Source organism: Netta rufina, assembly GCF_964035555.1.
Source record: "Netta rufina genome assembly, chromosome: 12".
Lineage (NCBI taxonomy): Eukaryota > Metazoa > Chordata > Aves > Anseriformes > Anatidae > Netta > Netta rufina.
The window spans coordinates 6,885,865-6,910,777 of record NC_140135.1 but is presented as its reverse complement, the minus strand read 5'-3'; the positions used below and the strand labels follow the sequence as shown (position 1 = coordinate 6,910,777).

The 24,913-nt window shown below is 70.3% G+C and overlaps 3 protein-coding genes across 4 annotated transcripts; 1 reads left to right on the top strand and 2 right to left on the bottom strand.

Moving 5' to 3' along the window:
* Positions 1 to 375: 375 nt before the first annotated feature.
* DGKK (diacylglycerol kinase kappa) lies at positions 376 to 11,325 on the bottom strand (the record flags this gene model as incomplete). Its single annotated transcript, XM_084294074.1, has 29 exons — positions 376 to 450; positions 536 to 666; positions 946 to 1,051; positions 1,131 to 1,247; positions 1,326 to 1,412; positions 1,510 to 1,627; positions 1,714 to 1,880; positions 1,965 to 2,099; positions 2,202 to 2,315; positions 2,424 to 2,531; positions 2,623 to 2,719; positions 2,946 to 3,053; positions 3,156 to 3,255; positions 3,357 to 3,455; positions 3,680 to 3,917; positions 4,144 to 4,243; positions 4,378 to 4,469; positions 4,669 to 4,750; positions 4,853 to 4,992; positions 5,144 to 5,252; positions 5,351 to 5,513; positions 6,682 to 6,784; positions 6,898 to 7,023; positions 7,166 to 7,272; positions 7,364 to 7,496; positions 7,616 to 7,720; positions 7,884 to 7,964; positions 8,062 to 8,172; positions 11,128 to 11,325. 29 exons carry the CDS (start codon positions 11,323 to 11,325, stop codon positions 376 to 378), a joined length of 3,450 nt encoding a protein of 1,149 aa, XP_084150200.1.
* Positions 11,326 to 13,813: 2,488 nt separating this feature from the next.
* SHROOM4 (shroom family member 4) lies at positions 13,814 to 21,423 on the bottom strand (the record flags this gene model as incomplete). Of its 2 annotated transcripts, none has more annotated exons than XM_084294067.1 (10): positions 13,814 to 14,223; positions 14,311 to 14,583; positions 14,733 to 14,910; positions 15,003 to 15,377; positions 15,566 to 16,069; positions 16,280 to 16,341; positions 16,458 to 18,120; positions 18,415 to 18,546; positions 19,449 to 19,600; positions 21,298 to 21,423. In XM_084294067.1, the coding sequence occupies 10 exons, from the start codon at positions 21,421 to 21,423 to the stop codon at positions 13,954 to 13,956; spliced, it is 3,735 nt and encodes a 1,244-aa protein (XP_084150193.1). In that variant the 3' UTR covers positions 13,814 to 13,953. The 2 variants fall into 2 exon arrangements, with proteins under 2 accessions (XP_084150193.1, XP_084150194.1); XM_084294068.1 differs by having other exon boundaries at positions 16,458 to 18,117.
* Positions 21,424 to 22,880: 1,457 nt separating this feature from the next.
* On the top strand, positions 22,881 to 24,441 carry BMP15 (bone morphogenetic protein 15; the record flags this gene model as incomplete). Its single annotated transcript, XM_084294115.1, has 2 exons — positions 22,881 to 23,181; positions 23,669 to 24,441. 2 exons carry the CDS (start codon positions 22,881 to 22,883, stop codon positions 24,439 to 24,441), a joined length of 1,074 nt encoding a protein of 357 aa, XP_084150241.1.
* Between the last annotated feature and the right edge of the window lie 472 nt (positions 24,442 to 24,913).

Here is a 24,913-nt window from a genome sequence, read left to right as displayed (position 1 = left end):
GTCCCGCTCCCCCCCCCCCCCTCCTTCCCTGAAGCAATGACACCACGCCAGCAGCAGCAATAAATATCTCTTCTCCAAATATTTACACAGCTTAAATACCCACTGGGGGAAAGGGAATTTTTTTTTCTGGGGAGGCTGGGGGGGGAAATCTTTGCAGCCCAGCTCCCTGGCTCCTGTAGTGACCCCGCCACCCCGGTTGCTGGCAGGGACCAAATCTCTGCTCCGGTGCCTCCAGCCCCGAGGGCTCGGCGAGAAGCAGCGGCTCCAGGGGCGCTGGGGGACGAACAGACAAAGCAAGGCAAGCGGGGGGGCTCCACACACACACACACAGGAGGCAGCGGGGTCCCAGGCGGCCCCCCCGGTGCTGCCGCCAGCCTAGGGCGGGTTGCTGAGCTCCTTGATGGCCTGCAGGATCCTCTTCATGTGGCCGACTTTGGTGATGCCCAGGTCCTGGGGGGGGGGGGGGGGGGGGAAAAGGGAGCTGAGGGGCTCGAGGGATGCTCCCCGGAGCTGTGTGGGGGGAGAGGAGCGGTACCTTCAGGTCTCTCCTCTCCAGCAGGATCAGCTCGGAGCCCTGGATGTCGTGCCGGATGAAAATGTCTCTGTACTCCCCCAAACCCAGCGCTTCCAGCCACGCAGCCACCTCCTCAGCGCCCCACTTGTCCGCTGGTGGGGAGGAAACGCAGAGAGGTAGAACGGGGGGCAGGCAGCACCCCCCCGCCCCCATCCCCAGGTTGGAGGGGGTTTGGCACACCCAAACATCTCCCCTTCGCCAAACCCCCCCAGGGGCTGAGCCTCGCCACAGAGCAGGGTGGCTCTGCAGGGCTACCAGGAGAAAAATCGCCCCCAAAGGGTGCGTTGGTGATGAAGGTACAGAAGGGATGCGCCCCAACCCCTTGTGGGGCTGCTGGGGGGGGTCAGCAGGTAGCCACGGCCCCTCCTCACCCGGCAGCGCGCTGTTGGCCTTCTGCTTCTGCGCCTTGTCCTTCCTGGGCTTGGGGATGTTGAGGCGAAGCTTGAAGCTGCCCTTGTTGGCGCTGCCGCCGCTCTCCTGCAAGAGCTGGGGCTGAGCGCGCTCCTGCAGCCCCCCCGTTATCGCCCACCGCCCCCCCAGCCCCAATTTCTCAAACCTCCTCCGCAGGGTGGGCGATGGGCACCAGCCAGTGCACGTCCAGCAGCCGCTGCAGCTCCTGGCCCAGCGCGCTCAGGGGGCCCTGCAGCGCCTCCTCCTCCTGGGGCGAGTCCAGCTGCGGGGGACAGGGACCGTCCCCAGCCCCGCTGCCACCAGCCGGGGGGCTCGGGGGGGTCCCCGGCCCCTCACTCACCGCCTTCCCTTCCAGGAACGCCCTGGTCTCGGCGTAGAGCGCCTTGATGCTCAGCACCACCTCCACGGCCGCGTTCCTGCTGAGAAACTGGGGCGGAGAGAGGGGCAGCGCGGAGAGAAGGTTACAGGGGTGGTGGGCATCGAGTTGGGGGGCGTGACAACCCCCCCAGACCCCTCCTGCTCACCTCAGCGGCGCCGGCAGCCTTGTTGGAGAGTGCCTCGCTCAGCGCCAGGGCGCTGGTGTTGACGGCGTGGGCCAGCTCCTGCTCCACCGCCTTGTGCGCCTTGGCCGCCTCGTGGATCCTGCGGGGAGGGGTCGGGATGGAGCAGGGCTGCCCCCCCCCCAAAACCACCACCACCACCACCACCCCCTCGGCCCCCAGGCTGACCTGGCGATGAGGCTCTCGGCCGCCCGCGAGAGCTGCTGCAGGAGGCTGCTCTCCTCCTCCGTCAGGTACTCCATGGACTGCTGCGAGCTGAGCCGCGGCCGCGCCGCCGCGCGGTAGCTCTCCCCCTTCTGCTTGTCCTCCCAGGACTTGAGGGTGCTCTCAAACGCCTGAAAGTGGGGGCCAGGAGGTTGCCACCATCCCCACGGAGCCACGGAGCCCCCCCCATCAGTATCCCAGCACGTGAGGCTCACCCGGTCCCTGGTCAGCATCTGGGCTCGGTTCTTGTGCTGGATTTTGATGACGCCGGGGGGCTGGATCCAGGCTTCCCCATCCACCTGCACGGGGACGCCCTCGTCCCCTCGGATGGTGATCTTCACCATGCGGCACTGCGGGGGCGCACGGTGGGGGCTGGCACGGCGGCAGCGCCGGGCTCGGCGCCCCCAAAAAACCATCATCACCCCTCCAACAGCCCCCCCCCCCGGCCCTACCTGGGCGATGCGGTGGTGCTGCAGGTTGATGACCCGCGACACGGCCATCTGGATGCTGCCAAAAACAGCCACCACCTCCAGCTTCTTGTCATCGAACGAGGGGGCTCCGAAGTTCTGCGGGGGGGTGGCGCGACCAGGTTGGGCTCAGCTTTCCCCCCCCCCCAGGGCTGACGGAAAGGCACGGCGCACCCCCCCCCCCCCTTCCCCTCGCCTCGCACTCACGTTGTCCTCCTTGGTGCCTCCCCAAAAATTGATGCCCCCGGCGTAGCTGGGGATGTTGAGCACGGCGATGCCCTGCAGGCTGGGCAGCGAGATGGGCACCCCGTCGCACTGCAAAAGAGGGTTGAGCCTATGGGGAGGGGGGCACCACGACACCCCCCGTGCCCTCCCCACACCCCCACGCCACCCCTGGCCCCCCTACCTCCAGCTGCACCCGCTGCTCCAAGTTCTTGTAGGTGCGCTGCAGCAGCTCCTTGGTGCCCAGCACCCCGTACCACATCATGTTCTTGGTGCGGCTGCTGCGGGGCGCAGCGGGGGGGCTGAGCGGGGCCGCCAGGCTCCCCCTGCTGCCAACAGCCCCCCCCTTGACCCACCACCAGCCCCTCCTGGCATCCCCGTGGCCCCTTCCAGCATCCTGGTGCTCCCCCTCTGGCATCCCAGCGGTGCCCTCCAGCATCCCAGTATCCCAGTGGTCCCTCCCAGTGGTTTTTTCCCCGGGGGGTGGGGGGGGGGGTCGCAGCCAACCTGCACTTCTTGGGGTGCTCGTCCCGCTTGTTGTTGAACTCCAGGGAGATCTTGGCATCCAGCCCGATGCCGAAGTAGTTGTTCATGACGCATTTCTCCGAGAAGTGGCTGAAAGCAGCAGGCACAGCGGGGCTGGCACCGGGACCCGGGGCACAAAACCCGTGGGGAGTCGGCGGGGAGGGGGCCGGCGGGACCCCCCCCCAGACTCACAGCACGCTGGGCTCCTCGGGGAACTGCAGGCTGCCGAAGGTGTCCGGGCGCTCCAGGAGGATGGACGAGGTGGCGGAGGTCACCGTCTCCCGCCGGGAGCCTGGCCGTGGGGGGGTTGCTGCTGAATGAGCCCATCCCACGGCTCTCCCCGTTGCCCCCCCCAAAAAAAAAAGGCGTGTTGTGTGCCACACAATGCCTTACAGAGCCTCTCCTCCTTGTTGAGCTCCTCCGAGCTGTCCTTCTTGCTGGGGACTGCGCTGGCACGGTAGGCTTGGGTCTGCTTGTTCTGCTCGTCCACAGCTGGGTGCAAACACGGAGCCTGGCAGCGAGCCCAGGGCACCCGCCCCACATCCCAAAAGCTGCTCCCCCATCCCACTGCGTTTGGGACCTTCCCCAGCACCGGAGAAACGACCCGGAGAAGGATTGATGCTCCTCCGGGACCCCGCAGTGCTGCTGCCAGGCTGAGGATGCGGTCGGGGAAACTGAGGCACGGACCCCTCGCCGCCCCCGCGCCGCCCCCTCACCTTTCTCCGCCTGCTCGATGATTTGCCGCAGGGCTTTCTTCAGGCTGTTGGCCCGCAGCATCAGCTGCTCCTTGGATTTGAAGATGCGGGGCACGGGGCTGGGGTTGAAGCCGCTTTTCTCCAGCTCCTTGGCGTCGGCCGGGCCGGCCTGCGGCATCCCCTCGGGGACCACGGCGGCCTGAGCCTCCTCGCTCAGCTCCCGCACCAGCGAGTCCAGCTTCTCGTTCAGCATGGCGCACTGCGGGGCGCCCACAGGCTCACCCCAAATGCTCGGGCACCCCAAATGCCCCCGGGGCACCGTACGCTGGTTGGGGCACCCCAAGTGTCCGTGCACCCCGAGAGCTCGGGCACCCCAAGTGTCCGTGCACCCCCGTGGCACGCACGTCTCCGCCAGGTCCCCAGCCCTCCTGGGGCTGTACCCCCGGACACGCACCCCAAATTCCCCAAATTCCCCCTTCCCTCACCTTCCTCGCCATCAGCTCGGCCTCCTGCTTGTTCTCGGTCGCTCTCTTGTACGCCCGGCCGACCTCGGCCACGAAATCATTGACGGTGCCGCAGAGGAACCTGCCCAGGGAAGCAGCATTGGGGGGGCAACGGGACCGGCCAGGGCAGGCCTGGTCCTCAGGGGGTACTCAGCAGCGCTGGGGGGCTCGGCTCCCCCGGCCCCGTCACCCCCGTCACCCCCAGCTCCCCCTTACTTGGCCGAGGAGATCACCACCGAGTGCTTGTCCGACTCCAGGATCTTGGCCAGGTGGAAGGCGACGGAGTCAGCGTAGTGGGAGATCTGGGCCTGGCAGGGGACAGCGCGGGCTGGGACACCTGGGGGGGTGTCCCCGAGCCAGGACATGGCCTCGTCTGACCACCGTGCCCCCCCCTTTTGGCACCGGGACGAGGACACGTTGCCAGGCTGAGCCCCGCCACGCTCACCTCGTGCCACTGCCTCATTCCCCACATCCTCCCAAGAGCCCCCCGTCCCCAAAGGTGCCCACCTGGATGTTGGAGTCCCCGTCCTCCTCCTCCTTCAGGGCCGCTGGGGACTGCTTGGGGGCCTCGTAGGTCATCACGCTCCACCTGCCGAGCAGAGAGACCGCGGATGCCTGCGTCACCCCGGGGCGAAACCCCATCCCGGGGGGGCGAGCCGAGACCTCCCCCATCCCGCACCCCGTCCCTCACCGGTCCAGCATCTTGGTGGTGGCCCTCTCCAGCTTCTCCAGGATCTGCAGCAGCTGGGTGTCGTCGTCGCAGAGGCTGCCCCAGCCCAGCACCCGCGCCAGGTCGTTGCCGGTGCCCAGGGGCAGGACGCCCAGCTGGCACTGCGGGACGGGGACGGGGACGGGGGGCTCAGCCCCTGCGCCCACCCCGAGCACCCTTGGGTGCTGCGGGTGGCGGTCCCCCTGGGGGAAATGAGGACGGGAGCGGTGGTGGTGGGAGGGTGGGAGGGTGAGAGGGTGGGGGGGGGCTCACTTGCTTGTGCAGCCCCAGGGCGTCGATTTCGGAGAGCACCCAGCCCACGCTGCCGTCGCCGCCGCACACCAGGATGCGGAAGGTGGAGAACTTCTGGAAGAGGCGCAGCCTGCGGGGAGCAGGAGGGCAGGAGGAGGAGGAGGGAGGGCGCTGGGGGGGGGGGTCCCGCCGGGCTCCCCGCGGTGCCACCCCCGCGCCGGCGCTCACCCCAGGTGCGGGCCCCCGTTCATGAGGTCGAAGACCTGGGCCGGGTTGAGGAACTGCTTGAACTTGCGCAGGAATTTGACGCCCTGGTTGTCGCCGCTCTTGGAGTTGACGAAGGCCAGGAGAGGGCTGGAGCAGGTGGAGGGGCAGGTGGCCTTCCAGAAACCTGCAGGGAGCCCGCGGGAGTGAGTCCCGGCCCCGGCCCCAAGGAAGGAGGCACTTCTGGAGCCCCCGACCCCGTGCCTGGCCTGGAGGGTGGCTGGGGGTGGCAGGGGATGGAGGGGAAGAGATGGGGATGGGGGCAAGGATGTGGGAGGGGTAAGGAAGGAAAAGTGGAAGGGGAGGGGGTGGAGATGGGGAAGGGCATGGAGGTGGGAGGAAAACGGGATGGGATGGGGATGGAGAGGGGATGGAGATGGGGAAAGGAATGGGGTGGGAGACGGATGGGGAAGGGATGGAGATAGAAACGGGGATGGAGATGGGGAACGGGAAGGAATGAGGTTGTGGATGGGAATGGAGACACTGAAGGGGAAGAGGATGTGACAGGGACAGGGACAGGGACAGGCAAGGCTGTGCCAGGCCAGCACAAAGGGCAGAGCCGAGCCTGGTTCCCTCCCCATCGCTGCCCCCGCGGGCACCCAGCGAGCCACGGAGCCGGCTCCTGTGCCCAGCCCGCCCCTCCGCGGGGGGCAGCAGGGGTGGCACGCGGGGGGCTGCTTTTGGGGGACCACGGGGGGATCCCCATTCCGCCCCGGTGGCACCCGGAGCCCCCCAGGGACCCGCCGCCCCCGGAGGCTGCAGGATCTCGCCCAGCTCTGCCAACCTGGCGGGCGGGTGGGTGCAGATGACGCAGCCGCCTGGGGAGGCTTGGCAGGCGGCGGAGTGCTTTTAGAGGAATGAGACAGGGAATGAAATGTGCCCGAGGCGAGAGGATCGATAAAAGCTGGCCCGCAGCCGGCTCGGGGACACCTCGGCCACCCCGGTCCCCGGGCTGGATGGAGGGAACGGGCACGGCTCTGGAGAGGGAGGAGAAGCCGCGTGATGGTTGCCCTGACAGCATCCCGATGAGTAACGAGCAGCAGATGAGCCACCGGCTGAGCGGAGCGGTGGAAATCATTAAAGAACAAGAGAAGAAATATCCGGAGGAGAGGAACAGATTTCGCTCGGCGGAGGCCAGCTGGGCCCCTCCGGAGAAGGGTGCGGGGAGCGGGGAGGGAACGTCTGCGGGTGACGTTCACTCTGGAACCTACTGATGCCCCCTCAGCGCGCCGGGAGGCGGCGGGCGCGGTGCCACCACACAGAGCCCCCGCAGCCCCGTCCCCTGCCCCGCTCACCATCCGAATCGATGCTGTTCAGGGCGGTCGGCGGGATGATGGACACCTTGTACTGGCCCAGGGGGCACCTCTTGCCGAAGAGCTCCTTGCAGGCGCTGTGGACCTGGGGGGCACGGGGACGCTCGTGCGAGCCGGGGGACGCGGCGCCAACGCCGCCAGCCTCAGCTGAGCCCCAGGGGAAGGTTTTTTTTGGGGGGGAGGGACACGGATCCTTACGATGGCTTTGCACCAGAGGCACCGCCAGTCCTGCAGCCTCCGGACGCTGCCGCAGGCGCGGTCGCAGACGGCGCAGCGCGCGCTGACCGGCAGGTTGCCCTCCAGCCACTGGTGGGGCATGGCCACCTGCGGAGAGGGTGCGGGTGTCACCCGCGTGCCACCACGGCGCAGGGGTGGCCCCCCACCTCGGGACAGCCGGCGTCACCTCCCGGCACCCTCACCACCCAGGGAAGGTGGCCGTGCCGCCAGGGCCCCCCCGCGGGCTCACCCCGTCCTCGTCCTCGATGATTTCCGTGCCAATGGAGGCCAGCGTGGTCCACTTGCAGTTGTTGGTGGCCCGGACGGCGCAGCGCTTGTGGGCCTTGAACTTGCACACTTGGGAGGAAGAGGAGGAAGAGTGAGGACGGTCCCCAGCCCCACGGCCGCGGCCATCGCCCCACATCAACCCCCCCCCCCGGGTGCTGACCTTCGCAGGAGAGGCCGTGGGAGGTGACCCCCGAGAGGGCTTCACGGCAGACGTTGCAGAAGGTGGGCCTGGCGTGGGAGCAGGCGTACCAGTTGTGCATGCCCGAGAAGTGCTCCATGTTGAACTGCGTGGCCTGCGGGGCACAGCCGGCTCCGTCAGCACCCTCAGGACCCCCCCCTTTGAGCCCCCGGCCTGCCCCCGAGGGACCCCAGCCTCAGGGCTCTCCACCCCACGTGCCCACGGCTGTCCCACCTCGTGGATCTCCCACTTCTGGACGGATTTCAGGGCACCGATCCAGTCCTCCATCTCCTTGCGGTTCTCGGCGCACAGGATGAGCTTCCGGAAAGGCGTGATCACCTGCAGCGAGCCACGGACCCCACACACCCCACCACACCTTGTAGGGCCACCCCACAGCGAGCCAGCCCCTAGGAACCCCCCCCCCAGCACACAGCACATCGGTGCCACCTCCAGCACCAGCAGCGCGGGGAGGGGGGCCCCGCGGAGAGCCCCCGGCCCTCACCGTGAAGCTGTTGTTGATGTTCTTGGTGCTGCTCTCGGCCACGCTGGCGTCGGACAGGTCCACCTCGTCGAAAATCAGGGACTGCAGGGGCAAAGCGCCGCTCGCTGCTGAGCTTGCAGGCTCCAGCCCCCCCGGGGGGAGCTCGGCGGGGGGCTCGGGAGGCCCCCCCACCGCCTACCTTAGCATCCTTGGCGTAATAAAGCGTCCTGCCCCGCAGCTTGAAGTACCTCCTCTTCCACCTCTGGAAGGAGCTCGTCTGTTTCAGCAGCAGCCCCTCCTTCACGCTCTTCTGCAGGGACCGCAGGGACATCAGCACCCAGGGCCCCCCTTAGGGCTGCAGGGTGGCCACCGTGGCGATGCCCACGGGGATGGGGGGGGCATGAGGATGAGCTGGGGGAGCTGGGGGGGCTCCCGATGGCGAGGAGCAGGAGCTCCCGGTGCCAAGGAGCCAGGGGACACCGGGTGGGTGCCAGCGGCTCGGTGCTGGCGCAGCGGGGTCGGCAGCCAGCGCCGCAGCCCGGCTCTGCCTGGCTGGGGGCCAGGCGGGCGGCACGATCCAAACAGGCAGGTGCCAGCGCCGCAGCCTGGAGGCCCCCTGGCCCCCTCCCTGGGCACCAAAAATTCTGGCGACGCAAGGGTTGTGCAGGACGCAAGCAAGCAAGCGCTTTCTCCCCAAAAAAAACTCCCCGCTCGGAGCAAGAAGCGCCAAGAGGAGGAGGAGGAGGAGGAGGTGGAGAGGGGGGGCTGGGACCCACCAACCTGCATCTCGCGGGCATCGTCCCCGCTCGGGCCCATGGGGCAGGCACCGGCCTCGTTCCCCCCAGAGGCAGCGGGGTCGGGGTGTGAGCCGCAGGCTGCGGTCGGCTGCAAGCCGTTATCGGGCTCTGCAGCGTGCTGGGGCTCTTCCGGGCTCGGCTGCAGCCGCGTGCCCCCCAGGATGGGTCCTGCTGCAAGGGCAGGAGCTTGGTCCCCCCCCAAACCCCGTGCTGCGGGGACCTTTGCAAGGTCGTGGCCCCAACGCTGGCACGCAGGAACACGAGGTGGGGGTGGAGGGGCTGCAGGATTGCCGGGGGGTCGGGGCCGCAGCGCGTGCACAACGGAAAGTGTGAGCGAGGCGAGGGCAGCGCGGCTGAGAAACCTCACAAACATCCGGCCGGTGCCACCGGGGCTATCTCCGCCGCCCAGGCGCTGCGCCCTCCCCGCCCGTGCCACCAGGCAGGGCCCGGTCCCCTCGCCACGGCCCCGCTTTGGGGTTTTGGTGGCACCGCGCGGGGCTCTGGGGTGACGGCCGTGCCGGGTGGCCGGCGGGCACGTGGGCTTGGGAGACCCCATGGGGGGCCCCAAAGCACGCAGGGGCCTCAGGGTATGCAGGGATCTCGGGGCGTGCAGGGGGACCCCAAAGCGTGCATGGGGATCCCGAAGCGCACAAGGGGACCCTGAGTGATGAAGGAGACCTCGCAGCCTGGGAGAGGACCCCGAAGCACAGCGGGGGACCCCAAAGTGTGCCGGGGACAGCTGAGCACGCAGCGGGGACCCCAAAGCACGCAGCAGGGACCTCAGAGCATGAAGGAGGACCCCAAGGCCTGCAGGAGACCCCAAGGCATACAGGGGATCCCCAAACCATACAGGGGACCCCAAAGCGCACAGGGGACCTAAGAGCACTCAAGGGGTCCCCAACGCGTGCAGTGGACCCCAAAAAGTACAGGGGACCTCAGAGCACGCAGGCTGGGCTGGCCCCACGGGTCCTTCCTCACCGCCCTCTTCCAGCGGCCGGGATCCCACCCTCCCCATCGCCCGACACCAGCACCCGACCCCCACGGGCACGGCTGGGTCCCTCCCGGGCACACTCGGGTCCTGCAGGACGCCTCCGGCCAGGAACGGGACCGCTCGCTGTCGGGGTGCCCCACTGGGGGATGCTGCACACAGGGGGACCCCCACGGCCCCACCGAGCACCTGCGGCGCACCCCAGCAGCAGGAATTTGGGGCTGCGGGAACGCAACCCCCAAAACCACGGGGGTGCTCACCCCACAGGGACGCTCCCACCCCATGGTCCCCACCGATGCCCGCAGCCCCCTTTCAGCTCCGGCGCTTGGAACCAGCAGTCCCCGGCCACAGCGAGGAGGAGGAGGAAGAGGAGGAAGAGGAGGAAGAGGGGGCGGCAGCGAGGCCCCCCACCCGTCCTGGGGCCATTCAGCCCGGCAGGGGCACCTGCGCCTGGCAGCTGTCATTGTCACCGAGCACAATGGCCTCGCCGCCTCCGCACCGGGGCCGGCACAAAGCGCCCCGCGGGGCGCCCCGGCAATTACAGCCCGCAGAACGGTGAGCGGGAGGTGTGGGGGTACGGGGGGGGCGTGACGGATGGAGAGGGACGGGGGCGCTCGGGGGTGGGGGGCAGGATGGCTTTTGGGGCGCACGCTGAGAGAGGAGGACGCAGCGGAGGTGGGGACGGGGTGCGCGCCCTGCCCTGTCCCTGCACTGTGATATGGGGGGGGTTGGGGAGGGGGGCATGCTCGCCCCCCCAGACAGTGGGGTGGGGGCCCCAAAACTCAGCAGGTGGCTGCAGACCCCAATTGCCAGCAGCATCCAGGAGTAGAGCTGAGGACGCCCCAAAAATAGGTCCCCCCTCTTCGTGACCGAGCCGGACATCTCTCGGGAACCCTACCACCAGGCTCCCCCTCCTTCATTAACCTCCTGCTTAATTAAGCACCAGCCCCGTGTCTGCGGGGTGCTGCCCCCCCCCCCATACGGGTGCAGAGAGGCCGCCTCGGCCGGCACACGTGCATCCCGCCCGCTGTCTGCCCCCAGCATCGCCTCCTGCACAGCTCATCGCCGCGCCGGGCAGGATGTGGCCGAGAGGACAGGCGCAGACACCCGGCCTGGGGGACGCGGGGACATTGCCCGGCCCCTCTGGCTTTGGGGTGAGCCCCCCCCTGGCACCCCCAGGCACGGCACAGCGAGGGGCCGGCGGTCCCCGAATGGCACCGAGGGCTCCGAGCCCCCCCCCCCAAAGCCTGAACCCACGGGTTTGGGCATCCCAAATGTCCCCGCGCCCACGGCAGCGCCCCGTATTTTTGTAGGGCCCTCCCCACACGCACGCGCCGCCAACCCCGAGCAAACGGCTGGGAGGGGAAGGAATAAAAAAAAATACAAAAATATATATATAAAAAAAAGCAAAACCACGAAGGCTGGGGGGTTGTGGCGAGGAAGGGGCAGCGGCTGGGGGGGGGGTCCCCGCGCCCCTCACCTTGCTGCGCATCTGCCCGGAGGTGGACACCTTGCGGATCAGTTTGTGGGTGCTGCCCTCCTGCTCGCCCTCGCTGTCCGACGACTCCTCGCCGCCCGCCTCGGGGGACACGGGGGACAGCTTGTCCGAGTCCAGGGACGACACCGATTCCCGCGCCTGCCGCAGGAACAGGTCCCCGGCCACCACCTTCTCGGCCATCTTCTCTCGCCCCGGGGGGGTTTCAGCCCTGCCGGGACAAGGAGAACCCAGAAATTGGGGGCGCGGAGCCTCCCCCCCCCCCACCCCGCCGCGCACACGCCGTGAGCTTTGCCTTTTATTTTTCTTGCTGTCCCAACTCTTTCTCGCCCTACCTGGCTCCCCCACCGCCCCCCCGCTTACCATGGGCCACGGCCACCCCCTGCCCGCCCCGCAGCCCGCGCTGCCCCCACCCATGGGTGCCCTGCCCCAGGGTGCTGCTGGGGAACAGGGGGGGGGCTCTGGGAAGGGATGGGAGCATCCCCAGGGCGCTGTAGGGTGGGACAGGGCGGGGGGCCCCGCATGCAGGGGGTGGGGGGGGCGCCTACCTGGCAGCGCTGCGGGCCGAGGGGAGCGCAGCAGGGCCGGGGAGGGGAGGGGGGCACCCATTTGGGAGCCCCCCCACCTTTCCCCAACCCCCAGCACCGGCGCTGCCTTCTCCCCATGCAGCAACAAGCGTGGGTTGCTCATTTTTTTATTGGGGGGGGGGGGGGGGGGGGCTGGGGGCGAGCAACCCGGCGGCACCGCATTGCCGTCTCCCCCCCCACACACCCCATGCACAACCCCCCCACGCCACCACCACCCCTTCCCCGAGCGTGTGGCCGCGCATCCCGCCCCCTCCACACCCCCCCAAAAAAAAAAAACCAAAATAATTAAAAATACCCCTGGGCACGCACCTTTGCAGCCCCGCGCCGCCGCCGCCGCTGCCGGTGCAAGGTCGCTGCGCGCCCCCCCCCCCAGCCCCTTGCGCCCCCCCCCACCCCCTCCCGCCCCCCCCCCCCGGCCTCTGCAAAGCAGCCCCGGCCCTGCCCCTGCGCCGCAAGCCCCAGCCTGCTCCGGCTGCTGCTGCTGCTGCTGCGGCACGGGCGGCCCACGCACGGCCCCGAGCACGCGTGCACGGGGCCGGGTGGTGGTGGTGGAGGTGGTGGTGATGTGTGGGGGGGGGGGGGCGGCGAGAAGGGGGGGGGGGGAGAGGCGAGCACACGCGCCGCCGCCGTGCACATGCGTGTGCGCGCCGCCCACGTGCGCGCGGGAGCCCCCGCGCGTGTCCGCGGGCGCGCAACCCACGCGTGCGCGGGCACGCCGGGCGCTCCCCCGGCACAGGTGAGCGCACGCACCGCCCCCCTCCCCTCTTTCCCCCTCCCTCCCCACCCACCCACCCAGCCCCTTTTTTTTTTTTTTTTTTTTTTTTTGCATCCGCCCACGCGTGCACGGGCGTGCACGGGCACGGGGCGAGCGCGCGCGGCGGCGCCGAGGGCGCGGGCGCGTGCACGCGCGGGGCTGTGCCCACGGACGCGCCGCGCGGCGTGGTGGTGGGGGGGGTGCGCAAGGAAAGGGGCTTGGCGTGGGGAGCTGCGGGTGGCGAGGTCCCCGCGGTGGGGACGGACGGACAGACAGACGGACAGGCAGCAAACCCCCCCCCCACGCCTCCCGGGTCCCCGTGACACGCGTGTGCCCCCTCCCCGTGGGAATGCTCGCCGCCACGCGTGTGCGCGCACCCACGCGGGTCCCCCCGTGCGCATCCACGCGTCTCCGCGCTCCCACGCGTGTACACGGACCCACGCCGGGGGCTCCCCCGCGCACCCCCACGCGTGCACACCCCCTCCCCGTGTCCCCCCCCCCCACGCCCCCACCCGCGGGTGCCACCCAGCGGCCGGCCCTGCCCTCACAGCGCAGATCCCAGCCCCCTGTGGCTGTGCTGGTGGCACCGGGACCCCCCCCCCCCGTCGTGGGGACATTTGGGGACAGCAAGTGACAAAGCAGGCGGACACGGCCGGGCCAGTTGTGCAGCTGCTGCTGCTCCTTTAGTGTGTGAAAGGCACGAGGTCACCGTGTGTGTGTGTCCCCCCCGGTGCCCCCCCCTTCCCTGGAGGGCACCCACTCTTTGGTCCTAGCGGTGGCCCCGTGCTCGGGTCCCCAAAATGTCCTTGTCATCGTCTTCCCACCCCCCAAAAAAAAACAAAAACAAAATACAAAAAAAAAGGCACCTGCTGCTGCCAGACCCCTGTGCAAAATCAGCGTGGAGGCAGCCGTCTGTCCGGCCGGCAGGGACAGAGGGACGGACGGCGGCGGGGCGGGGGGGGCTAAGTGCTACTTTGGGGACACTGCAGCACCGACGGATTTGGGGACAGGCGCCCCGGTTTGGCCTTGGGGTGGTTTTGTCCCCCCCTCCCCGGCGCGGGGAGCCGAGGGCTGGGTGCCCCCGGTGCCACCCCCGGTGTCCCCACGGGCCACGGGGACGCGGCGGCGGGGAGCGGGGTCAAGGACGGAGGGAGCGGGGCCATTGTTCCCGACACAATGGGGAGGAAGAGGAGGCTGGGGGCCTGCACATTCCTCTGCCTCTGGACAGACGGACAGGGACACGGACAGACGGATGGGGCGTTGGGGAGGGGGGGGGAGGGCGTGCGGAGGGTTTAACCCTTTAGGCACCGCGGCATCCATTGGGTTCTAAGGCACGTGGTGGCACGGGCAGAGAGGGGCGACACCCGCGGGCACCCCCCTGCTTCGATAGACCTGCAAAATAAATTAAAAAAAAAAAAAGAAAAAAGAAAAAGAAAAAAAAAACACAAAAGGCAGCCTGGGAGGGCCGGGCTAGTGCCCCGTGGGTGCCTGGCCAAGGCTCTCGCGCAGGCAGCGCAGCTGCTCCTGGCCCAGCTTGATCTTCTCCTCCAGCTCGCGCTGCTCGGCCGTGAGCGCCGACTTCATCTTGACGAAGTGCCGGTAGTCCTGCAGCTGCTCGGGGGGCAGGTAGCGCGCCACCATGGCGCCCACCGCCTCCTCGCGCCGCCCCACGTGCTCCCGCAGCTCCTTGGCGTCCTCCAGCTGCGCCGCCAGCAGCCGCTGCTTCTCCCGCAGGGCCAGCTGCGAGCAGACAGGGGTTTGCCGAGCCCCGCCGTGCGCCCGTCTCCCCCTCCCCAAAATTTTTTCTCCCCCCCTCCGGCTGCCCACCTCGTCCTCGGCGGCGGCGTGGGGCCCCAGCCCGCTCAGCGCGTTCTCCACCCGAGCCAGGCGGCCGGAGAGGGACAGCAGCAGGTTGACCACCTTGTCCAGGTCGCCCACGAAGAGCCGGTACTTGTCGAACTCGCCCGGCGTGCAGAGGGCCTGCAGCTGGGCGGCCACCTCCTCGCCCAGCGCCCCGTTGGCGCTGATGTCCTCCTGCAGCCCCCGCTGCGCCTCCCGCAGCACCGCCAGCTTGCGGCTCAGGCTCTCCACCAGCTGCAGCTGCGGGAGGGACGGGGGAGATGCTTTTGGGGGGGGGGACCTGGGGTGCAGTCGCAGCCACCACCCTGGCACGGATGAGCAGCGCAGCCGCCGTCCCCGCGCAGACAGCCCGCGCTCTCCGCTTGGCACCCCCATCCCCTTCTTCTTACCTTCTTCTCCACCAGCTCGCGATCCACCTCCTCCTCCTCCTCCTCCTCCGAGCTCCCCTCCGCCACCTCCGGCAGCTCCTTCCTCTTGCCGAGCAGCTCGGCTTTGCCGTAATACGCCGCGTAGGAGGGGGGGCTGCCGGTGGCCCCGGGGGGCGGCGAGATGGGCTCGAAGCCCTGCCTGCGGGGAGCAAGGTGCTGGGGACACCACGGTCCCCACGCGATGACCCTCCCCGGGGGGAAGGGGACACGGTGCCACGGTGCCAGCCCTACCTGTCCTGCGGCTCCGGGTGCCAATCCTGCTGGACCCGCTCCCTCCACGCCTGCCGGTCCCCCGCCGCCAGCAGCTCGCCCATGACGGTGGCGGTGGTGACCGGGGGGGCCACCAAGATGCCGGCCAAGGAGCGGTCCCTGCCCACCACGTCCCACAGCAGCTCCTCCGAATTCATGCGGCGGGGCTGGGGGCGCCCCCCCCGGGTGCTCGGCCCCTCGGGGCTGCGGGGACAGGGCCCCCCCTGGGTGGCCACGGGGCTGGGGACGCGCAGGGGGCACTCGCTGGACCAGCCCCGCTCCCGGCTGCGGGCGAGCCTTTGGGGGGGCTCCTCCTGCTCCCAGGGGTCCTTCGCCATCGGGTGCTCTTCCCTGCTCCTGTGAACACCCGCAGCATTGGGTGGGGGGTGTCACCTCCACGGGACACGCAGGGAGGGGACAGAAAGAGCTTGGGGACCCCCTTTCCTCCCAGAGACCCGCCGCGTCCCACCCCAGCCAAGCGACAGAGGTGCCAGCCCCCAAAGGAGACGAGACCAAAGCCACCCAAGCCACCCGAGGTCACCAACCTGCAAACCTCGGCCTCTGGCTCCGGGGTCCCGCGGGGGCGGCCGGGGGGCTCGGCGGCGAGGCTGCGGGAGCGCTGCCGCACGGCTTCGGCGATGCTGCGGGACGGCGCCGTGGCCGCGCTGGGTCCTGACCCCTCCTTGGGGTGCTGCGACGCCCGGCGCAAGCGGTACTGCTCCCAGTTGGGGGGGGGCGGGCGGGGAGGCGGGGGCCCCTTTTTTTTGGGCAAACCCGGCGGCTCCGCTTTGGCCCGCAGGAGGTCCCTGCGGCCCCGGGGGCTGGCGGGCTCCAGGTTGAGGTGGCTCTCGGAGAAGGCTCGGCCCCGCAGCGGGCGGTGCAGGGGCTCCGGGGGGAGCTCGGGGGAGCGAGGCGGCCGCTCGGCGTCCCACGAGAGGTCGTGCGTGGACGCGGTGCGGTAGCAGGGCGGCCACTCGGGCTCGGCGCTCTCGAAGCACGGGCGGAAGGGGCCGAGCCTCGGGAAGCCCGGCTTGTAGTGGGAGAGCTCGCTGGGGAGAAAAGGGGGCACCCGGCCCCCCCCGGGAAGTCACCCCCCGATCGCGCCCACCCCTCAGCACCCAGCCCGCTTTGCAGGGCGGCAGACAGGGACGCTTGGCACGTCCCCACAACCACAGCAGCCCACCCTCCCTCCCTCCTGCTGCTACGGGGCAGGGGTCCCCATGGGCAGCACGCACCCCCCGGCCCCAATGCGGGCTCACCCCATGGGCTGGCTGGCCTTCCTGCTGATCGCCGGCGGCTCCCACTCCTCCGGAGCGAATTCCTGCGTGGGGATGCAGAGGCAGCGTGAAGGCAGGATCCAGGCCCCCTGGCCCGGGGCGCGAGTGAGCCGTGACCCCCGAGCGCTCCCCCGAAATCCCAAAAGCGCGGCTCGCTCACCGGCACGAAGGCTTTTCGGGGCGCCCAGCTGTCGCTCTCCTCCCGCGGGGGCCGCGGGGCCGGGCAGCAGCAGTCGGGGCAGCGCGCCCAGGGGTGGCAGCGGTAGGCATGGCCGCGGGGCAGCAGCGCCGGGCACATTTCTCCAGCGCAGTAGTGGCAAGGTTCGTGCAAGCCGGGGCCGCCGTAGGGATAGGTGCAGCCCCGCAAGTATTCCAGCTCGCCGTGCCTCGGTAGCACCTTGTAGTAGGGCGGCTGCTCCCGGCAGCACTCGCCGTAGGGTCCCGAGACGCGGCGAGCGTCGCGGTGCTCGGCAGCTTGGAAAGCGTCGGGCTCGGGCGGTTTTTGGGGCTTGCCGTGCCGGGTGGGCGCAGGGCGGCTGCTTTCCTCGAAGAAACGGCGCCGGTCGGCGAAGGGCAGGAGGACGGCTTCCTCGCCGCCCTTGTGCTCGCGGGGACTGGGCGAGCGCTGCGGCTGCAGCTTGCGTTCCGGGGACCAGCGCCAGCGGCCTCGGCTCGGCGCCACCCGCTCGGCTTCGGGGACCGGCAGCGATTCCCCCGAGCAGCTCCTGCCGTCCTCGCTGGGCGCGGGGCTCGGCGAGCCCTCGGCCGGCTCCTCCGCCTCCTCCACCGGCTCCTCGCCCCGGGCTTGGGCGCCGGGGCCCCGGCTCTTCTGCAGCTGCGCCTTGCGCCGCTGGATCTCGTTGCGCAGGTTGGTGGCGAAGCGCTCGCTGCGGCGCCGAAAGTGAGACGAGCGATTCGGGGGGCCCCCGGCGCGCCGGCCCCCCGCCCGGCTCTCCTCCGCCAGCCCCTCCGTGCTGGGCGCCGGGCTCAGCCCGCCCTGCCCGCGGTGCTCGGCGTGCAGCGGGGACGTGGTCCAGCGGTGCCCCTCGGGCGCGGGGGACGCCGGGGACGCTCGCCCGCTGCCGGCGCTCACTTGGAGAGCCCGGAGCTGGGAGGCCAGGAGCTGCTCGGGCGCGCTGTGCCGGTGGCCTTGGAGGGGGGACAGCAGCGCGGTGTCACCCGCCACCTCCATCCCCGCGTCCGCTCCCCGCTGCATCGCGTTTTCCGGGTAGGGCCGGTCCCCGCCGTCCCCCAGGCAGCGGTCGGGGTGGGAGCTCAGCATGTAATACTGGTCGGCAGAGAGGTGCTCCTTGGGGGGGCACGCCGCCGGCATCCTCCCGCTCGTCGCCTCAGCGTCCTTGTCCCGCTGGCACAGGAAGGTGTCGGAGATCCACCTCCCCTGGGCGTGCAAGGAGGAGGTGGGCACCGATGCGCGGCGCCGATCCACCCCGCTGCCGGCCGGGGATGCCCGCAGGCTGTCCCTGCGCACGGGGGGCTGGGGGGGCACGGGGTGGCGCGCGGGGTGGCGAAGCTCCGTCCCCTCGGCGCCCGTCTGCAGGTAGCGCCCCTCGGGGGGCTTGCAGGACCCCTCAGGGCCGGCGTTTTCCTCGGGGCGGAGGGAGAGGGCGCAGTCGGAGGTGTTGGAGCTGGCGGAGAAGGAGCTGTAGGCCGAGTCCCGCTTGCTGTGGTGCTCGACGGGCGAGGGGGTGCCTTCGTAGTACGCCTGCCCAGGCTGATCCAGGCTTTCCATGCTCCCGATGGAGCTGCTGCGGTCCGTGCTGCAGTGCCGGGACAGCGGGTTCCACTGCAGGGACAGCTCGCTGCTGGCAGCGCCACGGTGCCATCAGTGTCCCCGAGGGGGAGCGAGCACCCCCCGACACCCCCCCCCCCCCCTCGGGTTCAGGGCAGCTGAAGGGCTGCCCGGGGGACATAGGGACGCGGGGAATGCGTGGCACCGGGACTCGTCACCTCCTGGCTGGCTCCAGCGGAGCCACCACCCCTTCCTGCCGGCAGCGAGCAGGGCAGCGGCGAACCCGTGGGCGGCTCGGGGCGGACAGGGGACCCCCCTCACCCCCTAACCCCCAACCACCACCACCCCCCAGCCCTGATTTTCTCACCTGACATCACAGCCCGAGGGCCAGGAGAGGCTGAAGGTGTCGGGGGGGCAGTGCATGGCCGGGGCGTCGGGGCGGATTTCGGCGAGCTTGGCCACGTGCCAGGAATGGGGCCGGAGAACGGGCACGCTCCTCCTTGCCAAGAGCAACAGCGGGAGAGGACAAGAATGGGGAGGAAGCTGGGCCGAGGAACCGGGGCTGAAGTCACTTCCTACGGGGCTTCCTGGCCCCCCCACCCCAGGCCAGAGCCCGCCCGAGGGGGACAGCAATGAAGTCGGGAGGGGTCGGGGGGGGGGGCTGCAGGGGGTCCCGGGTGCAGCATATGGGGTCCCCGTCCCAGGGCACGGCCACCGCCTACTCCCCAGGGGCCCAGCTCAAGTTCAGCCCCCCAGGAGCTTCAGCCACTGGACCCTTCGAAGGGACCCTGGGGACACCTCTGTGCCCCCCTCCCCATGCCCCCAGCCCCTCACAGTGACACTGCGCAGAGCCATGGGGCGATGCCACCCCCGGGTGCCCCCAAAATGCCACCCGCCGCCCCCAGCATCCCTGGGGCAGGCAGAGCGCGCCCACTCCCCGCTGCTCCCCGGGGCTTGGCGTGAGAGCCGAGGCGCTGGGGAGGGGGGCACGAGGGTCCTTTCCCCCCCAGCACCCCCAAACTCACCATGGATGAGGCTGCGCCCGGGCAGCGGCGCGGCCCGGGACCCCCCCTTGCCCCCGGGCGCGGCGGGAGCTGGAGCCCGGCCGCGAGGCAGCCGCCGGAGTGGCTGCAAGGGGGGGGCTCAGGGGGGGCTGGCGCTGCCTCCCCTTCCTTCCCCAGGCGGGCAGGAAGACAGAGCTCGGCAATACCGCCCAGGGAGGGGGGTGGCGAGCCGGCGGCACCGGGATGGGGACCTCCCCACCCCACCGCGGGGACCAGGAGGGATGCCGGGGGGCGTCCCCACACTACCCGTCAGCCATCCCTGGGGCTGCGGGGGGCAGTTTCCGACCCCCCCCCCCTACACACCCGTCTCCCCCCCAGCTCCCCCGGCAGTGCCAACCTGCGGACGATCATCTTGAGGGTGCGATAGGAGCCCTTGATGAGGATGAGGGCTTCCTGGCGGGACCCGTACAGGGGGGTCCCGCTGATGTTCACCAGCTCGTCGCCCGGCTGCAGCCTCCGGGACAGGGCGGCCTTCCCGCCGTCCTCCACCTGGCAGCGAGACGGGCGTCAGGGGGGCAGCACCCCAAAAGTGTCCCCCAACCCCCCCCCCAACCCTTCTCCATACCCCAACGGGGCACCGGGGTGCCTTCACCCCGGGCACCCCGCTGCGGACGCGAGGGATCTGCAGTGTCCGCCCCAGTCACATGAGTTTCTGAGCAAAGAAAGGGCACGGGGAGAGGAGGGGAGAGGAGGGGGGGGGGGAAGAAAAATGTCCCGTCCCAGCAGATTCCCCCGCGGGCGCGGGCAGCACAAGGGCTCTTTGTGCCCGGCACCCATGGGGGCTTCCCTGCCAGCCCCGTAAGGATGCTGCCCCAGCTCCCACCCCGGGGTCTGGGGGCAAAACACCCGGCGCAGGGCTTTGCCCCCCCCAGCTCCGGGAGCTTTCAGCGCGGACCCCAAAGCCACCCGCGGGGTGACACGCCGCCGAGAGGCGCCCACCCTGCCCGTGGGCTCCCCGCCCTGCCCGGCGGAGGAACGAGCTCTGCCCGCAGCACCCGCCTGGGCGGCAGCCAGCCCCACAGCCGGGGGGGCCCCCGCCGCTCCCCGACACCCCCGAGGGCAGGGCTCGGGGCCCCACGGGCGACGCAGCCACCAGGCTGTGGGGTGGGGGTGCCGGCTGTTGGCCGAACCCCGGCGTTCACTCTGGGCCCTAATGGTGGCACCGCAGCCGTACCTGCCCGCAGAGGGTCCGGGACCCTCCGCCAAGCCCACGGCAGGATGGGACCCCAGGCGGAGGCTCGCAGCGGGACCCCCCCTCCCCATCCTTTTTCCGGCATGGGGCCGGGGGCCCCCCTGCGCCGCCAGCACGCACGCACCTCGGCCGGCCGCGGGCGCCCCGGGGGACCCTCGGTGAATGCACAGAGCGCTGGAACAAGCCCCCTTTGTCTGCACAGCACACGAGGCGGCGGCGGCGGGGGCCGGCACCGCAAGGACCCCCCCCCCTCTCTTTATTCCCAGCAGCGGCAGGACGCATCCCCAGGGCCCCCCCCGGCTCCCCAAGCTCGGGGCCGAGCCGGGCGCGGTGGCAGCTCGCAGCCCCGCGGTGACACCCCCGGGGCGCAGGGCAGGGACCGGAGCCACTTTTCCAGCTCCCCCGGCCAGACCACGCTGCCCGCGTCCCGGAGCAGGGCGGGGAGGGCCCCGGGCGCGCGCTCGGTGCGGGGGGGGGGGGGACACGCGACAAAGTTTTGGGGGGGGGACACTGGGGGCTCGCCCCACGGCTCCCACCGGGGAGATGCTGGTGGCGGGGGGGGACATCGCAGCGCCCCGCGCCGTGATGCGAAAGGGACGCGGGGAGAGGGGGGGGACAAGCCCCGTGTGTCCCCCCAACGGGACGCATCGGGGATGGGGAGGGGGAGGTCCCGGAGCGGGTCGGGGCCCCCCCAGTTCCCAACCCGAGGATGAGATGGGGGCGGCACCGCGGGGACACGGGGGTCGCCCCCCTCCCGGCATCGCCATTCCCGGGGCCGGGCCGGGGGAGGGGGGGGGACGGGGGTGGCCGCCCCCCCGCCAGCCCAACGGATGTGCCGGAGGAATTTCCTCCCGCTCCCGGCGCTCCGCCCCGGGACCCCCCCGCCGCCGCCCCCGGCCCCTTCCTTGCTCCAGGGAAAGGGGGGGGGAAGGGACACGACGCGGACCCCCCCCCCCCCCATAAACACACCGCCCCCTCCTCGCTCGCCCCTTACCTTGGAGACGATGAGGGGCTCACCGTGCTCCAGCCCCCCCCGCAGCGTGAAGCCCCAGGGCGCGCCGCCCTGCAGCTGCACATGCACCAACTGCACGGCCCCGGGCCGGCCCTCGGCCCGCTCCATGGCCGCTACCGCCCCATCCCGGCACGGCTCGGCACGGCTCGGCACGGCGGAGGAAATGACACCCCCCCAACCTCCCCCCGGACCCCCCTTCCCACCGCCCGCCCGCCCGCCCGGCCGGGGCGGAGCGCAGCGCAGCGCAGCCCCGCCCGGCTCGGCTCGGCTCGGCTCGGCACGGCTCGGACCCGCCCGCAGCCGCTTGGCTCGGCTCGGCACAGCACAGCACGGCTCGGTCCAGCTCAGCCCTGCCCGGTGGCGCAAGGAGCGCTGGCACGGCTCGGCACAGTTTGGCACAGCTTGCGGGGACGCTTGGCACAGCTCGGGGGTCGGCCCGGCGCGGCTTGGCTTGGCGCGCCGCGAGGGGCGCAGGCTTTTTGGCACGGTTCGGCTCGGCGCGGCGTGGGCTGGCACGGCTCGGCTCGGAGCCCGCGAGGGGCCCACTCGTGGGCCAGCCGTCACCACGCCCGGGAGGGGAGCGGGTGACGCGAGGCCGCCGTCTGGTCCCCACCCTGTCCCTCAGGACGTCCCCCCGCGTCCCCCCGGCAGCCCTGACTCATCGCCTCCTGCCCAAAACAGCGGCGCCGGGAGCTCTGCGCTGTCCCCACGCCACCAGGACGTGGGAGTCCCCACAGCACAGACCCCCCTGCCACCCTCCCAGCTGTCCCCGGTGTCCCTGTGCCACCGCTGGTGGTCCCCATGCAGTGTCCCCCCCGCCCAAACCCAAGATCTCTCCGTCCCGCCACCGGCACGGTGACAGGCACAGCACAGGTGCCACCAGCCTGCGTTGTCCTGCTGGGATCTGGGTCACCGTGTCCGTGTGTGCCACCACCCCTGAACTTGGTGCCACCACCCCCAGGCTCAGTGCCACCACCCCCCAGGCTCGGTGTCCCCCATCCCACGTCCCGGCAGGGGAAACGTGATGGGCACGATGCTCCCTCCCCCCCAGCGTGACCCCCAGCCAGCAGCCGGCCCTGGGAGGCTCCTGCCCCTTTAAACCCTAATTGGGACCATGCCTTTAAAATGCCCCATGGGCCCCCAGCCCTCTCACCCTGCTGGACCAGGCTGGTGAGGAGCAGGTGGGCTGAGCAAGCTGGTCCTCCCCACCCACCCCGCCTCACCCCTCTCCCTTTTGCCCCCTCCCCGGCACTTTTAAACCCCCTCCTTCTTTAGCCAGGCTCCTGTCCAGCTGGCTTTGCCCCCCCTGTTTTGGGGGACTGGGTTTTAGTCCTGATCTTGCACTCCTTTTTGCAGAGCCCCCCCTTTCTTTTTTCTCTTTGTGCCCAGCCGAAGCAGTCGGCATGGGCGCCGCGGTGTGACAGCACCCTGGGACCTCCTTCTGCTGGTGCCCGTGCCCAGCTTTGCCCTTTTTTCTTTCTTTTTTTTTTTTTCTGGGGGGACACACAAAGCATGACCGCAGGCCTCCCTTAATCCTGCTGCCGCCTCACCCCCTGTTGCCCACCATGGCTTCGCTCCGTCCCTTCACCACCACCCTCCTCCTCCTCCTCCTCCTCCTCGCCGTGCCGCTCTCCCAGGCTGCCAGCCAGCCCCCTCCGTTGCCCCTCTTGCAAGCGCTGCGGGCGCAAGCACCGGGCAGCTGGAGCTGGCGGGGGGGTCCTGCGAATGGGCCCCCCCTGCGGTACATGCTGGAGCTGTACCGGCGTGCCGCCAACCGCGAGGGCCGGCCACGGCGCGGCCGCAGCCCAGGCACCAACACCGTCCGCTTGGTGCGGGCAGCTTCCCACGGGGGACAGCCCTGGGCAGGTAAGGTGACATCCCCGGGGAGGTTCTGGGGTGGTTTTGAGCCTGGGGGGCTCTGCTTGGGGTCCTCAGCGTGCCAGCGTCTGGCCATGGGGTCCCCATGGGTTTGGGGGCGCTGCGTTTTGTTGGGGTCCTCGTTGTGTGCTGGGGAGCGCTCAGCTGTGGGGTTGGTGTGGGGCTGAGGGCAATATGGGGTTGGTGTTGGTCTGGGAGGGGCGTTGTGAGATTGGCGTTGGTTTGGGGAAGTTTTGGGCAAGAGCATTGCTTGGAACTCAACCTGTGGGTGCTCCCCATCCTCCTGTCACCACGCCAGGGCGGTGACGCTGGTACCAGGGGTGGGATCCATCCAGGTGGGACCCATCCCCGATGACCTCTTCTGAGGGTCCCGATGTGAACACAGACCCCACCCCGGGTGCGGTGGGGTGGGTGGTGGCAATGCCACGAGCGCAGCCACCCCGTCCAGGCGGTCCCTGATGGCTTCATCCTGCAGGTCGCTGGTACGTGCAGCCCCTCACCTACCGCCTGGGCGGCCAACCCCAAGCCGAGCACCTTCTCCGTGCCACCGTGGTCTACCCGCAGAGCCTGCCGCTGCCCCGTGGCCGGCTCCTGTGCGCCCTGGAGCTGGTGGCCACCGCTGAAGCCCCCCCGGTGCTGCTCAGCCCCACCACCGCCCCACCGCGTCGCGGCTGGACCGAAGCGGACGTCACCCCCTACTTGTCCCCGGGGAACGGCAGCGCCGAGGGGACGCTGACCCTGCGGCACATCTGCGTGCGAGCCGGCCGCGCCGCCGCCCCGCCAGCCCCACCGTCCCCCGCGGACCCCTTCCTCCTCCTCTTCCTCAACGACACTCGCAGCGGGACGCTGCCGGAGCCGCGGCGGAGCCGGCGCGAGGCGGGGATGTTGCTCCACGACCTGCCCGGCTACCTGCGGGAAGCCGGAGGAGAGAAAAATGACTGCTCCCTGCGCTCCTTCCCCGTCAGCTTCGCCCAGCTGGGTTGGGACCACTGGATCATCGCGCCCCACCGCTACAACCCGCGCTACTGCAAGGGCGCCTGCCCGCGGCTCCTCCGCGACGGCTACCACGCGCCCAACCACGCCGTGGTGCAGAACTTGGTCCACCAGCTGGTGGATGCCACCGTCCCCCGGCCCTCCTGCGTCCCCTACCGCTACAGCCCCATCAGCGTCCTGATGATCCAGCACGACGGGGGCATCCTCTACAAGGAGTACGAGAACATGATCGCAGAGTCCTGCACCTGCCGGTAACCCACACGCCCGGAGCTGGATTTTTTTTGGTGGTGTTTTTCTTTTTTTTTTCTTTATTTTCCTTGGGAGGGGTTCGTCTCCGCCCTGGCGCGATGCTTTGCGGGAAAAGTTTTACAAGTTTTATGGAAGAGAGAGAGAAAAAAAAAAAGGAAACACAAAATGTAGGTTTTTAAAGGCGGGAACCTGCCCCACAGCATCCCTCCGTCCCGCAGCCGCTGCCTGTTTTGGGGACTGGAGCACGAAGCTGGTGGAGAGGGGTGTCCCCGTGCTGCCACCCCACGCCGGCAGCACCCACGGGACTCCGTCCTGCGCACCCCAAGCCGTCTTGTCCCAGCTCTGGGAATTTTGGGGGGCTCCCCCCCTTGCAGCCCCCCTGGCTTTGCTCGGGGTGGCTATGGAAACTGGTGGGACACAGACACGGCGGTGCCACCTCTGTTGCGGTCTCCCTTTGCTGTCCCGCGTGGGCTGGGCT